Source organism: Palaemon carinicauda, chromosome 34 (genome assembly GCF_036898095.1).
Source record: "Palaemon carinicauda isolate YSFRI2023 chromosome 34, ASM3689809v2, whole genome shotgun sequence".
Taxonomy (NCBI): Eukaryota; Metazoa; Arthropoda; class Malacostraca; order Decapoda; family Palaemonidae; genus Palaemon; species Palaemon carinicauda.
In genome coordinates, this window is record NC_090758.1 from 52495079 (window position 1) to 52507578 (window position 12500).

A 12500-nucleotide genomic window follows, 5' to 3' on the forward strand; every position below is an offset into this window, starting at 1 on the left:
ATCTCACAAAACAAATTCCCAATGATACAATATCCAAAAGCCAGCCAGCTATCAATCACACAAGGCAGATCTAATTTGCAATAACATCTCGCCTCCAATACATAATGAAGCAGAATCTCCCATGATGCAAAGTAGGTTCAATTGCATTGCTGCAATCAGATGCTGACTGACCCGTATTAAAACGCCAGGAATTGGAGCATATCCATCCGTGGATAGACAGAGTTCCCGTAATTTACTTCAGAGCCTTAATTAGAAAGACAATCACTGGTGGAGGCTACACTATACACAGGCTCCTCTGTTTTGTTAATCTGTGCATTTATACCTCCCGATTTTGAGCTTTTTTTCGATATGAACCGCTGGTTTTTGTAATATTTTCTTGGAGCAGGAAATGTAATAGCCAGTTTATATAATTTTGGTTTATTTATTTAATATTAGTCTTAAATAGGAGGACATTAATGAAAATTAAACTTTAATGAGTTAATCCAGTGCCAAATAAGGATGAGGTCATAGTGAGGGGTATATGGAGATAGTTTTGACATGCTTTCCGCACTCGTCATGCGAGCTTTGTTCACCAAACACTCAACTGTGCTCCACAAGGAGCTAGAAGAGTTGAAAGACGAAGGCCTACGTGGCTGAGAACTGTGAAGCGTGAAGATGATGCATGGAGATGTATTGATTCAAAAACTCAAGGTAGGGATGACTGGTGAAATCTAACCGAGGCCCTTTGCACCAACAGGCGTAGGAGGAGATGATGATGATGATGAATATGTATGTTGATTTTGTAAAATAATATTTGTATGTTCGTTTGTATATTTTCATGTAAATAATTATGTGTAATATCTTCTCTTAGATTATATCAAAATCTGAAGACATTTATCACCAAATTGCAGCTTACTTTGTTGAAATGAGTCTATTCCCATTTACCAATAATTATAGTTGGTATTAATAAAAAGAATTTATTCCAATTTCACAATAATTGTTGATTGAAATTTTATTGGAATATATTCCCATTTTCAAATAATCATACCTTGAATCGTTCAATAAAAATTACTCTCATTTACCATTAATCATATCTGGAATAGTTCAATTGAATCTAATCTCATTTACCAATAATTGTAACTTGAATTGGTAAACTAAATATATTCCTATTTAGAAATAATTGCAGCTTACGTTATTGAAAGAAATTTAATCCCATTTACCTGTAATTGTAATTTGTATTGTTGGGAGGAATTGAATTCCATTTAACAATGATTGTAGTTTAAATTTTAATGCAATTTATACACATTTACCAATAATTATAGCTTGCATTCCTGAATAGAATTTATTCCAATATAGAATTATTGCAACTTACATTGTTTATGAAATTTATTCCATTTTACAAATAATTGTGGCTTGCATTTTTAATGCAATCTATTACCATTTAAAAATAATTGTAAATTGCATTCATAAATTGAATTTTTGAGTAAAATTTATTCCAATTTAAAAATAATTGTAAATTGCATTCTTATATTGAATTGTTGAGTAAAATTTATTCCAATTTAACAATAATTGTATATTGCATTCATAAATTGAATTAATGAGTAGAATTTATTCCAATTTAACAATAGTTGTAAGTTGCATTCTTTAATGGAATATATTGTAGCTTGTTTTGCTTTCCCTGTGTAACTAACTCTATCTTGCATTGTAGATTTGAACACATACTAGAATATCAAGTAAAGTAGGAATAAGAACATGAAATATATTCTACAACTCCACGTTATAAATATAATAAATTTCAATTTAATAAAATATAAATGTCCCACCATTTCACCACGAACATTTGAACGCAAGAAACCACATGAAACGAATGAGGTAAAATCAAGACTCTCATGAAACCCTGGAAACACAGAGGAAGATGAATTGTTTAAGAGACTTTCTTAGTCGGGAGAAATTGCAGTAACGCCTCTCGCCTCTCATTAGGCAAAGGGTCGTTTCCTTCAGTCTATAAGGATCGTTTCCTAAAGTCGTTAAAAAGTCAAAGATCCCTCATTAGGCAAAGGATCGTTTCCTTCAGTCGTTAAAGAGTCCAAGATCCCTCATTAGGCAAAGGGTCGTTTCCTTCAGTCGTTAAAGAGTCAAAGATCCCTCATTAGGCAAAGGGTCGTTTCCTTCAGTCGTTAAAGAGTCAAAGATCCCTCATTAGGCAAAGAATTGTTTCCTTCAGTCGTTAAAGAGTCAAAGATCCCTCGTTAGGCAAAGGGTCGTTTCCTTCAGTCGTTAAAGAGTCAAAGATCCCTCATTAGGCAAAGGGTTGTTTCCTTCAGTCGTTAAAGAGTCAAAGATCCCTCATTAGGCAAATGGTCGTTTCCTTTAGTCGTTAAAGAGTCAAAGATCCCTCATTAGGCAAAGGGTCGTTTCCTTTAGTCGTTAAAGAGTCAAAGATCCCTCATTAGGGAAAGGGTCGTTTCCTTCAGTCGTTAAAGAGTCAAATATCCCTCATTAGGCAAAGTGTCGTTTCCTTTAGTCGTTAAAGAGTCAAAGATCCCTCATTAGGGAAAGGGTCGTTTCCTTCAGTCGTTAAAGAGTCCTATCGCTTTGATGTTCGTCGGTGTTTGTCCTTTCAAAGATTATTTCATGGAAATGGAAGAGTCGGTCTCTGAACTTCGTGGAGAGGAATCTTTTAGTGGGAGGCCTCTTTCGTGGGAAGGCCTCTTATCTGGTAGGGCTCATTTCTGGTAAGCCTCTTTTGTGGAAGAGCCGTTTTTTTAATGCCTTTTTTGTGTGATACCTCTTCTTTGGGGAGTCTTTGGTGGAAGGATCATTTTATGGTAGGCCTCTTTTCTGGGAAGGCAAAGTTTTTGGGAGGCCTCTCTTATGTGGGGACCTCTTTTTGCGGCTGCATCTTATGTAGGATGCCTCTTTTGTGGGAAGGCTTCTTTTGTTGGAGGCCTCTTATGTGGGAAGTCTCCTTTTATGAGTAGGACTCATTTATGAGAAGCCTTTTATTGTGGAAGACCTCTCGTATGGGGAGGGCTCATTTTGTGTGAATGCATCTATTGTTGGTGTCCTCTTTTATGGGAAGGCCTCTTTTGATGAAATAACTTTTGTGTGAAGGCCTCTTTTATGGGTAAGGTCTCTTTTGTGGGGAGACCTCTTTTGTGCGAAGCCACTTTGCAGAAACCCTCTTCTATGTAGTGGACTCCTTTGTGGGAGTCCTCTTTTATAGCAAGTCATCTTTTATGGTGAGGCCTCTTTTGTTCGAAGGCGTCCTTTTTTGTGCAGCCCTCATTTGTGGAAAGGACATTTTTTGTGGAGAGGCCTCTTTTGTTGGAAGGTCTCTTCTATGTGGAGGAGTTTTTAATTGGAAGTCCTCTAATGTTGGATCGACAATTCTAAGCGCAGTTTTCTTTTGTTTGAAAGCCTCTTTTCTTTGAAGGCCTATTATGTTGAAAGGCCTCTTTTGTTGGAGGTCTCTTATGTGGGAAATCTAATTTCATGGGGAAGACTCTTTTTGTTGATGCCTCATTTATTTGAGACCTCTCACATGGGGATGACTCATTTTGTGTGATGGCATCTATTGCTGGGCTTTACTTTTGTGGGATTTGCAGAAACCTTCATTTATGTAATGGACTCCTTTGCGGGAGTCCTCTTTCATAGCAAGACTTTTTTTTTCTTTCTTTTTTTTACCGTTATTTTTTTGGGGGAAAATAATTACTCTCTCTATAAAATCCCAAATTTCAAACATAAAAACAACGTACAAAAATGGCTCCAGGATATTCCATGTAATAGAAACTTTTTTTCATTCTATCTTTAAAAGAAATTAAAAAATCGAACCCTCAAACGAAAACAAGGACCTTTTTTATATCATTTGATATTTGATATAGTTCTAAATTCAGCTTCATTAAACAAATCCTTGATATTTTTCGTCATAAGGATTGAAACATTTTTCTTTTATTCTAATTCACTACGGTTTGATTCAAAATAAAACATAGATATATTTTAGTTCTTTATGCTGCAATGATTTATGATTTTCTGGAATTCTGAACAGAAATGGTGATTATTATTATTATTATTATTATTATTATTGTTATTGTTATTATTATTATTATTATTATTATTATTATTATTATTATTATTATTATTATTATTATTATTATTATTATTATTATTATTATTATTATTATTACCTAGAGTAGTTCAAATTTATTATATTACTATTTATAATATGTAACATAAATGTTTTTTTAATATCTTCTCTTAGATTATATAAAAATCTGAAGACATTTATCACCAAATTGCAGATTACTTTATTGAAATGAGTCTATTCACATTTACCAATAATTATAGTTGGTATTAAATAGTAGAATTTATTCCTATTTCACAATAATTGTAGTTTGCATTTTTATTGGAATATATTCCCATTTTCAAATAATTATACCTTGAATTAATCAATAGAAATTATTCTCATTTACCATTAATTATATCTGGCATTGATCAATGCAATCTAATCTCATTTTGTAACTTGAATTGTTAAACTAAATATATTCCTATTTAGAAATAATTGCAGCCTACCTTATTGAAAGGAGTTTAATCCCATTTACCTGTAATTGTAATTTGTGTTGTTGGGAGGAATTGAATTCCATTTAACAATGATTGTAGTTCAAATCTTTAATGCAATTTATACACATTCACCAATAATTACAGCTTGCATTACTGAATAGAATTTATGCAAATTATTCCAATTTACAAATAATTGTGGCTTGCATTTTTAATGCAATCTATTCCCATTTAAAAATAATTGTATATTGCATTCATAAATTGAATTGATGAGCAAATTTTATTCCAATTAACAATAATTGTAAGTTGCATTGTTTAATGGAATATATTTTTAGCTTGTTTTGTTTTCCCTGTGTGAATAACTCTAGCTTGCATTGTAGATTTGAACACAAACTAGAATATCAAGTAAAGTAGGAATAAGAACATGAAATATATTCTACAACTCCACGTTATAAATATCATAAATTTCAATTTAATAAGATATAAATGTCCCACCATCTCACCACGAACATTTGAACGCAAGAAACCACATAAAACGAATGAGGTAAAATCAACACTCAGGAAACGCTGGAACCAAATAGGAAGATGAATAGTTTAAAAGACTTTCTTATACCGGAGAAATTGCAGTAACGCCTCTCACCTCTCGTGGAATTTTGGGCGCAAATAATAACAGTTCAAAGGAAAGAAAAATCATTGCAATAACATTAAGAGACTAAAGAAGAGTAACTTGGATGCGAGAGTAGACTAAAGTAAAGGATATTCTAATATGTAACAAAATGAAATATGATGAGAATGACTTATAATAGAGGGACTTTAGGAATAACAGAAAATAAGTCCACTAAGATTGCAAAGGAAGTATAGGAGGAGAGATAAAACATGTCCTGCTTCTGTACTAATCAATATCTATATCTCTCTAAACCTATGATGGTAAGCCCCTACTACTTGCTTTTGCATCCCTAGAACCCCATTTTCTAGATCCGAGTACTTCTCTTAAGTATCCTGCTTGCATCCTTGCAGATGCCGCTCTGATGGCCTACCCAGGGGTCGTCTTCATCCATGGAGAGTCGTTTGAGTGGGGATCTTCAAGTCTCTACGACGGATCAGTTCTGGCAGCTCTGGGCAAGGTCATTGTGGTCACTCTCAACTATCGTCTCGGCATTCTGGGTAAGGGAGGTTCCTCTATATTCTTTCTAAGGTTGTATATTCTTGGTAAGCAAGTTTGTATATTCTTAGTAAGTGAGGTTGTATGTTCTTAGTAAGAAGGCTATATATTTTGGGCTAAGTAAAGTTGGTGACTTGTTAGGTAATGTTTCTGACTTGGTAAGTGAAGTTTTAAATTTTGGTTAGTAAGGTTGCATATTCTTGGTAAGTACTTTTATTGTATATTCTTTGGTAAGTAATGGTGTATATTCATGGCCCGTTAGGTTGTATATTTTTGTTAGGTAGGCATTTTTGGAGGTAACATATTTTTATTTCCACTGAAATCCTTCTATTCAAAATCTCCTCCTCTAAGAAAATTCTATTTCAATCTCATACATCTTGCACATATTCATAGATTTAAAAAAAATGATTCTTTCTCTTCGATATTACTGTATTATACAAACTGGAATTTCATATATACTATATGGAGCAATAATACTTGGTTATGAAATAGTTTTCCAAAGATAAATGTTCAAAATAGAATAGACAAAAAAAAAAGAAAAAGAAAATTCCTATTAATCCTGTTGACTTTTAAGATGAAGACAGGGATATGGTAAAGTCCCCTTTGATAAACTTCTTCTTCTTGTTTCCTGGAACAAGAGACGAAAGCAGCGATTCAACCATTAGAAAACACACGCAAATAATTCAGTCTCGGAATCTTTAGAAAAGGGAGAAGAAAAAGAAATAAAAAACTTTCAAGACCAAAGTTATTTTTTTCGCTTCAATGGATGCTGCACTATAAATTTTTTTCTTGAAATGGAGATTAAAGTTTTCACATGTTTCCAGAGATTAATATATAACCTTTATGTTGAAATATAAACGTGAATATATATATATATATATATATATATACATATATATATATATATATATATGTATATATATATATATATATATATGTATATATATATATCTATATATATATATATATATATATATTGAGGTTGTTAGGATATAGAGTCGCTCCTGGTCCTCCATCAAATATAATTGTTAGATTTGTTACACTATTTGCCAAAGAAAAAAGATATAATATATATATATATATATATATATATACATATATTAAAAAAAGTCATAAATTATACTCCCACTAATGTCTGATATTTTTCTGCCTCGGATCAGACACCCGAGGAGGAATCCACTCAAAGACAACAGCTTCTGGTCATGCTTGAGAGTCAAACCTGGGCTAAAGAAACTGAGGATCCAATGACTTAGCAGCTCTACTTGGGTAAATTACTAAGTTGATGAAACCTCAGTTTCTTAGACCGAGTTCAGAGGCTATTATCTTAAAGCTGATTTCCCCCTTGGGTCGCTGATCTCATAGTAAAGAAAATCCAGATATGATGTGGAGTATAATATATGGCTTGTGTGAATATGTATATGAAATAAACGTCTAAATGTGCAAAATTATAATATACATATACATACCTACATCAATATTTGAGCTCTTCAACTCTTACTTAATCTACCCCAGGGTTTTACAACGCGAACACTGACACAGTGGGTCGCCCAACCGTAGCTAACTACGGCCTGATGGACCAGCTGGCTGCCTTGCACTGGGTTCAAGAGAACATCGTCCGCTTCGGGGGTGACCCAGGTCAGGTCACGGTCATGGGTCATGGCACGGGAGCCGCCTGCCTCAACTACCTTGTCATATCGCCTGCTGCTACAGGTCAGTCAGTAAGTAAACTTTGTTCTCTGTGACAAAGGGGAATTTTGAAATGTTTTAAGATATTCCTTAGGTGATGAGATTTATGGTTGGAGGGATGACGTGATGTTAATGGGCTTTTTAACGTGATATTTCTAAAGGATACGTTTGATATCATGATACTTCTAATGCTGATAGTATTGCTGCTGCTGTTACTGTAATCTAACTAATTGTAATATTACTAGCACTACAACTAATAATAATAATAATAATAATAATAATAATAATAATAATAATAATAATAATAATAATAATAATTTTTATGATAAGCTGGAATTTTTATTATCATTATTATTATTGTTGTTGTTATTCAGTGATGAGGTAAAATTCCCATGATAAAAACGAAGGTTAATTGAATGTAAATATCATGGATATTATATTGTGGAGTATCTTAAGTTTCATAAAGGAGGTTGTTCATTAGATATCGATAATCAATTTTTGTTCTCATTTTTGAGTTGTGAACTTATAAAGAAAATGGTAGATTTTCATTAATATTTCCGTTATAATTCTCTTAAAATTGTTATGAAGGGGCCGATAAGAATTTTTTGGAAGTTATCCTTTATATATATATATATATATATATGTATATATATATATATATATATATATATGTATATATATATATATATATATATAAACCATGTCTCTACCAAAAAAGTACCAAAACATATAAGTTAACCGCCCCTCTAAACACGTAACACCATAGAATCCTTCCTACCATAATATCCTTCGGGCAATCCTTCTCCCCTGGTCATCAGGAGCAGGTCTGTTCAAGCGAGCAATCCTGATGTCAGGATCTGCACTCAGTCCCTGGGCTTCAGTCCGGGACCCATCTGGACACGCCTTCGATGTAGCCATCCAGCTGGACTGCCCTGTTCCAAACGGCCTCTTTCGCCACTATGAAAATCTTCTCCAGTGTCTGAGGAAGAGGCCTCTGCACGACATATTGCAGGTGATTCATTATGTTGTTCGAGATGTATTGAGAATGAGTCTTTGATTACCAGTTTACGTGGCCAGACAAAATTTCAATTGCTTTATTAGTTTTATATTACAAGTAAAAAAACCATAAGTCCATCGAAAAGAAAAGAAACGATTATTATTCTTTAGACTATACTTTTGTAGCGTATACTATTTCCAATCATATACTATGCTAGAATTATAGTAACTTTTTTTAAGAATTTTGTTATTAATATACTGTCAATTCTAATAAAAAGAACAATTGTACGTAGTAAAAATTGGGGTTTTCAGTGATTATTCTGCCCCTGGCAATATGCCACCACAGATACTGTTCACACAAAGCAAGTAAGCTACATGGAATGCGAATAGCTAGAAACAATAATGAATTGGAATTTCTTTTTTCTGTTTCTACCTAATGAAAACAATAAATACAGAAGGGAATATGTATAATAATAACTTCATTATTTATTAAGTTTTTTTTTTTTTTTGTTAATATTGAATTAACTATACTGTATTTAGCTCCTTTTTTATGTTTTCCTAAAAGGTGAAAAAAACAAGAGATTAATGATACATTTAATTAAACAATATGGCAATTTGTTTCAAAATATAAAGAATGACTTTGAATAACTTATTGGTAATTAAAGTTTTTTGTAATTAGATATTTATTTCAGTGGATACGTTAAAAGATTTATAGTTATAATTATAACTAAATTTTAACCGAAAGTCTATCTTTATACGAAATGTGTGTTATAGAAAAACGAAATGTCATTAGATATTTGAGTTCACATTTAACCTCACAATATTATAGTACTTATTTTAACATGGGATGATTTCTTTTTATTATAGTACTTTTATAATAATACTTCAATCGTGAAAGACAAATAATAAGTTAACTTTAATATTTCTGTCTGAATATTAATTATGATTTAGGAAAAATATAACTTTTATAAAAGGAAATAACATTAACCCAGTGTTCTTAAAGGTTCACCTAAAGACATCCAAGTTTCAAGTGGCTGTTGGCCCCAGCATTGATGGTGTCACTATCAAACCTGACTGGAAAAATCATATGAGAAAAATGGGTAAGTTTTACTTCTTAATTTTCGTAAATGGGTTTGATATGTTTATAAACTCAAACGCAAAAACAATCTATTTATTATAAAAGCTATTTAGGGTCTTAACTCATAATGCATGAGATGGAAAATACAGCTGAAACCCGTAAATGTATGACATTGCATATAAAAAACTCTCTACACACGTATATATATATATATATATATGTGTGTGTATATAATATATATATATATAAATATATATATATATATATATATATCTATTAATATATTTATATATATATATATATATATATATATAGATAGATAGATAGATAGATAGATAGATACGCCTCCCTTTGTGGGTGGGGATACCTAAACTTGATGATCAGCAGAGCTGTACTAGGGCTACCTATAATAGCTATGTTTGCTGTGAGCAATCAGACATAAATCTCCCACCATCACCACTCTGCACTTGGCAAGCGTGGTGATGAAAACTAGCTAAACCACAGTCATGAATAAGGACATGGATGTGGCCAATCCCCTGCAGAGTTCTAGACACAGCTGCTTTAGTAGTTGTTGTTCTTTTTAAATACACAGATATATACAGTTATGAACTGAATGTCTTGCATAATGAATACATACTTTTAAACAGAATAAAATTCCTAATGTCTGAAACTAAAAAAAAAATTAACTTGCACCTAAGTACTTATTCGTATATCATAAATATCTCCATTTGTCTATTCCAAATGATTCTTAATCACTCAACTATAAAAAGACAATGAGAAAAATCTTACTCTTCCTCTTGACTTCAAAGGCAAGGAAGGTCGAACTCCAGTTGACCTCCTTCTAGGAATGACAGCTGCCAACCTCCTTGACATCCTGAGTCAGCAAGAAGTCCAGGAAGGATTCGATGCTGACTATAGGGAGGATCTGTTGAGATCCTTCGTCGTCAATAACTATCGCTATCATCTGCAGGTGGGCATTATTATTATTATTATTATTATTATTATTATTATTATTATTATTATTATTATTATTATTATTATTATTATTATTATTATTATTACCTATTCCACACACATATATAAACTATAACATCTATTAAATAAAAGTATACCTCAAATGGAGTCTTTTCATCTCCCCACAGGAAATAATGTTAGCCATCACAGCCGAGTACACTGATTGGTCGAGATCCCTCCATCAACCAATCAGCATCAGGGACTCAACCGGCCAAGGCCTTCACGATGCGTATATCGTCTCGCCGATGACAGATCTTGCCAAGCAGCTCTACACGACTTCCCGATCATCTTATCTCTACGTGTTGGCGGAAGAAGTTTCAGATGTACGTCGATATGGATAGATTTGATTTATATATGAAATAGAAAAATATGGTACATATTATCAATGAGAATCTTTAATAATCTACGGAAAGTTTTTGAATATCATCAATAGATTAGAGATGTATGTATCTAAATCTTGCAAATAATATTCATGAAAATATAATATAATAAATACCAATAAAAGAATCATGATATAAATAAAATCATATATTCCTCTTCCATTCAAATTATTTTTTTTTCAATTTAGTTATTACTACAATAAAGCTTAAAATTCGAACTAATTATCTTTCCCAAAGTCTGGAAACGAGAGTCTTCTCCTGAACGAGCTGGCGTACGTCTTTGGTGGTCCTCTGGGCGCTCTTGGACCTTTGGCCTCAAGTTATAACTTCACTAAGATGGATGTCACACTCAGCAATTCGTTCATATCAATGTGGAGTAATTTCATAAAATTTGGGTGAGTATAAGGTGGTTTTAGAAGGGGTAGGGGATGTATGAATCAGATTTTTACAGTTAGGCTGATATGCAAGAAATATTTAGCAAAAGTTGAGGAGGTGTATGTCGCATTTATGGATCCGGAGAAAGCGTATTATAGAGTTGATAGGGAAGCGATGTGAAATGTGATGAGGTTATATAGAATTGGTGGAAGGTCTTTGCAAGCAGTGAAAAGTTTCTGCAATAGTAGTAAAGCGTGTGTTAGGATAGGGAATGAAGTGAGCGATTGGTTTCCGGTGAGAGTGCGGGCTGAGAAAGGGATGTGGGATGTTGCCATGCTTGTTTAACTTTTATGTTGATGGAGTGATGAGACAGGTGAATTCTCGAGTACTTAGACGAAGATTGAAACTGATAGGCACGAATGATCATGAATGGGAGGTAAATCAGTTGCTGTTTGCGGATGATACTGTACTGGTTGCAGACACGGAAGAGAAGCTTGGCCGATTAGTTATAGGATTTGGAAGGATATGTGAGAGAAAAAGTTGAGAGTTAATGTGGGTGAGAGTAAGGTTATGAGATGTACGAGAAGGGAAGGTGTTGCGAGGTTGAATGTCATATCGAATGGAGAGTTACTTGAGGAGTTGGATCAGTTTAATTACTTGAGGTCTGTTGTTGCAGCAAATGGTTAAGTGGAAGCAGTTATACGTCAGCGAGTGAATGAAGGATGCAAAGTGTTGGGGGCAGTGAAGGGAGTGATAAAGAATAGAGGGTTAGGCATGAATGTAAAGAGAGTTTTGTATGGGAAGGTGATTGTACCAACTGTGATGTATGTATCGGAGTTGTGGGGAATGAAAGTGACGGGTAGACAGAAATTGAATGTGTTTGAGATGAAGTGTCTAAGGATTATGGCTGGTGTATCTCGAAAAGATAGGGTTAGGAACGATGTAGTGAGGGTGAGAACTGGTGTAAGAAATGATCTAGCAGCTAGAGTGGATGTGAATGTGTTGAGGTGGTTTGGCCATGTTGAGAGAATGGAAAATGGGTGTGTGCTAAAGAAGGTGATGAATGCAAGAGTTGATGGGAGAAGTACAAGAGGAAGGTCAAGATTTGGGTGGATGGATGGAGTGAGGAAAGCTCTGGGTGATAGGAGGATATATGTGAGAGGCAAGAGAGCGTGCTAGATATAGGAATGAATGGCGAGCAATTGTGACGCAGTTCCTGTAGGCCCTGCTGCATCCTCTGGTTGCCTTGAATGACTGTGGAGGTAGCAGCAGT

The 12500-nt window shown here is 33.6% G+C and overlaps 1 protein-coding gene across 1 annotated transcript in view; it reads left to right on the plus strand.

Moving 5' to 3' along the window:
• LOC137626920 (neuroligin-3-like) overlaps positions 1-12500 on the plus strand; it is a 60753-nt gene that overhangs the window by 46168 nt on the left and 2085 nt on the right. Inside the window, exons 3-10 of the mRNA XM_068357905.1 lie at positions 5554-5700; positions 7211-7408; positions 8203-8396; positions 9384-9480; positions 10268-10428; positions 10601-10786; positions 11090-11239; positions 12450-12500. The exon at positions 12450-12500 is cut by the window's right edge and continues 44 nt beyond it. Coding sequence (XP_068214006.1) covers positions 5554-5700; positions 7211-7408; positions 8203-8396; positions 9384-9480; positions 10268-10428; positions 10601-10786; positions 11090-11239; positions 12450-12500 — 1184 coding nt within the window. The remainder of the gene's footprint in view (positions 1-5553; positions 5701-7210; positions 7409-8202; positions 8397-9383; positions 9481-10267; positions 10429-10600; positions 10787-11089; positions 11240-12449) is intronic.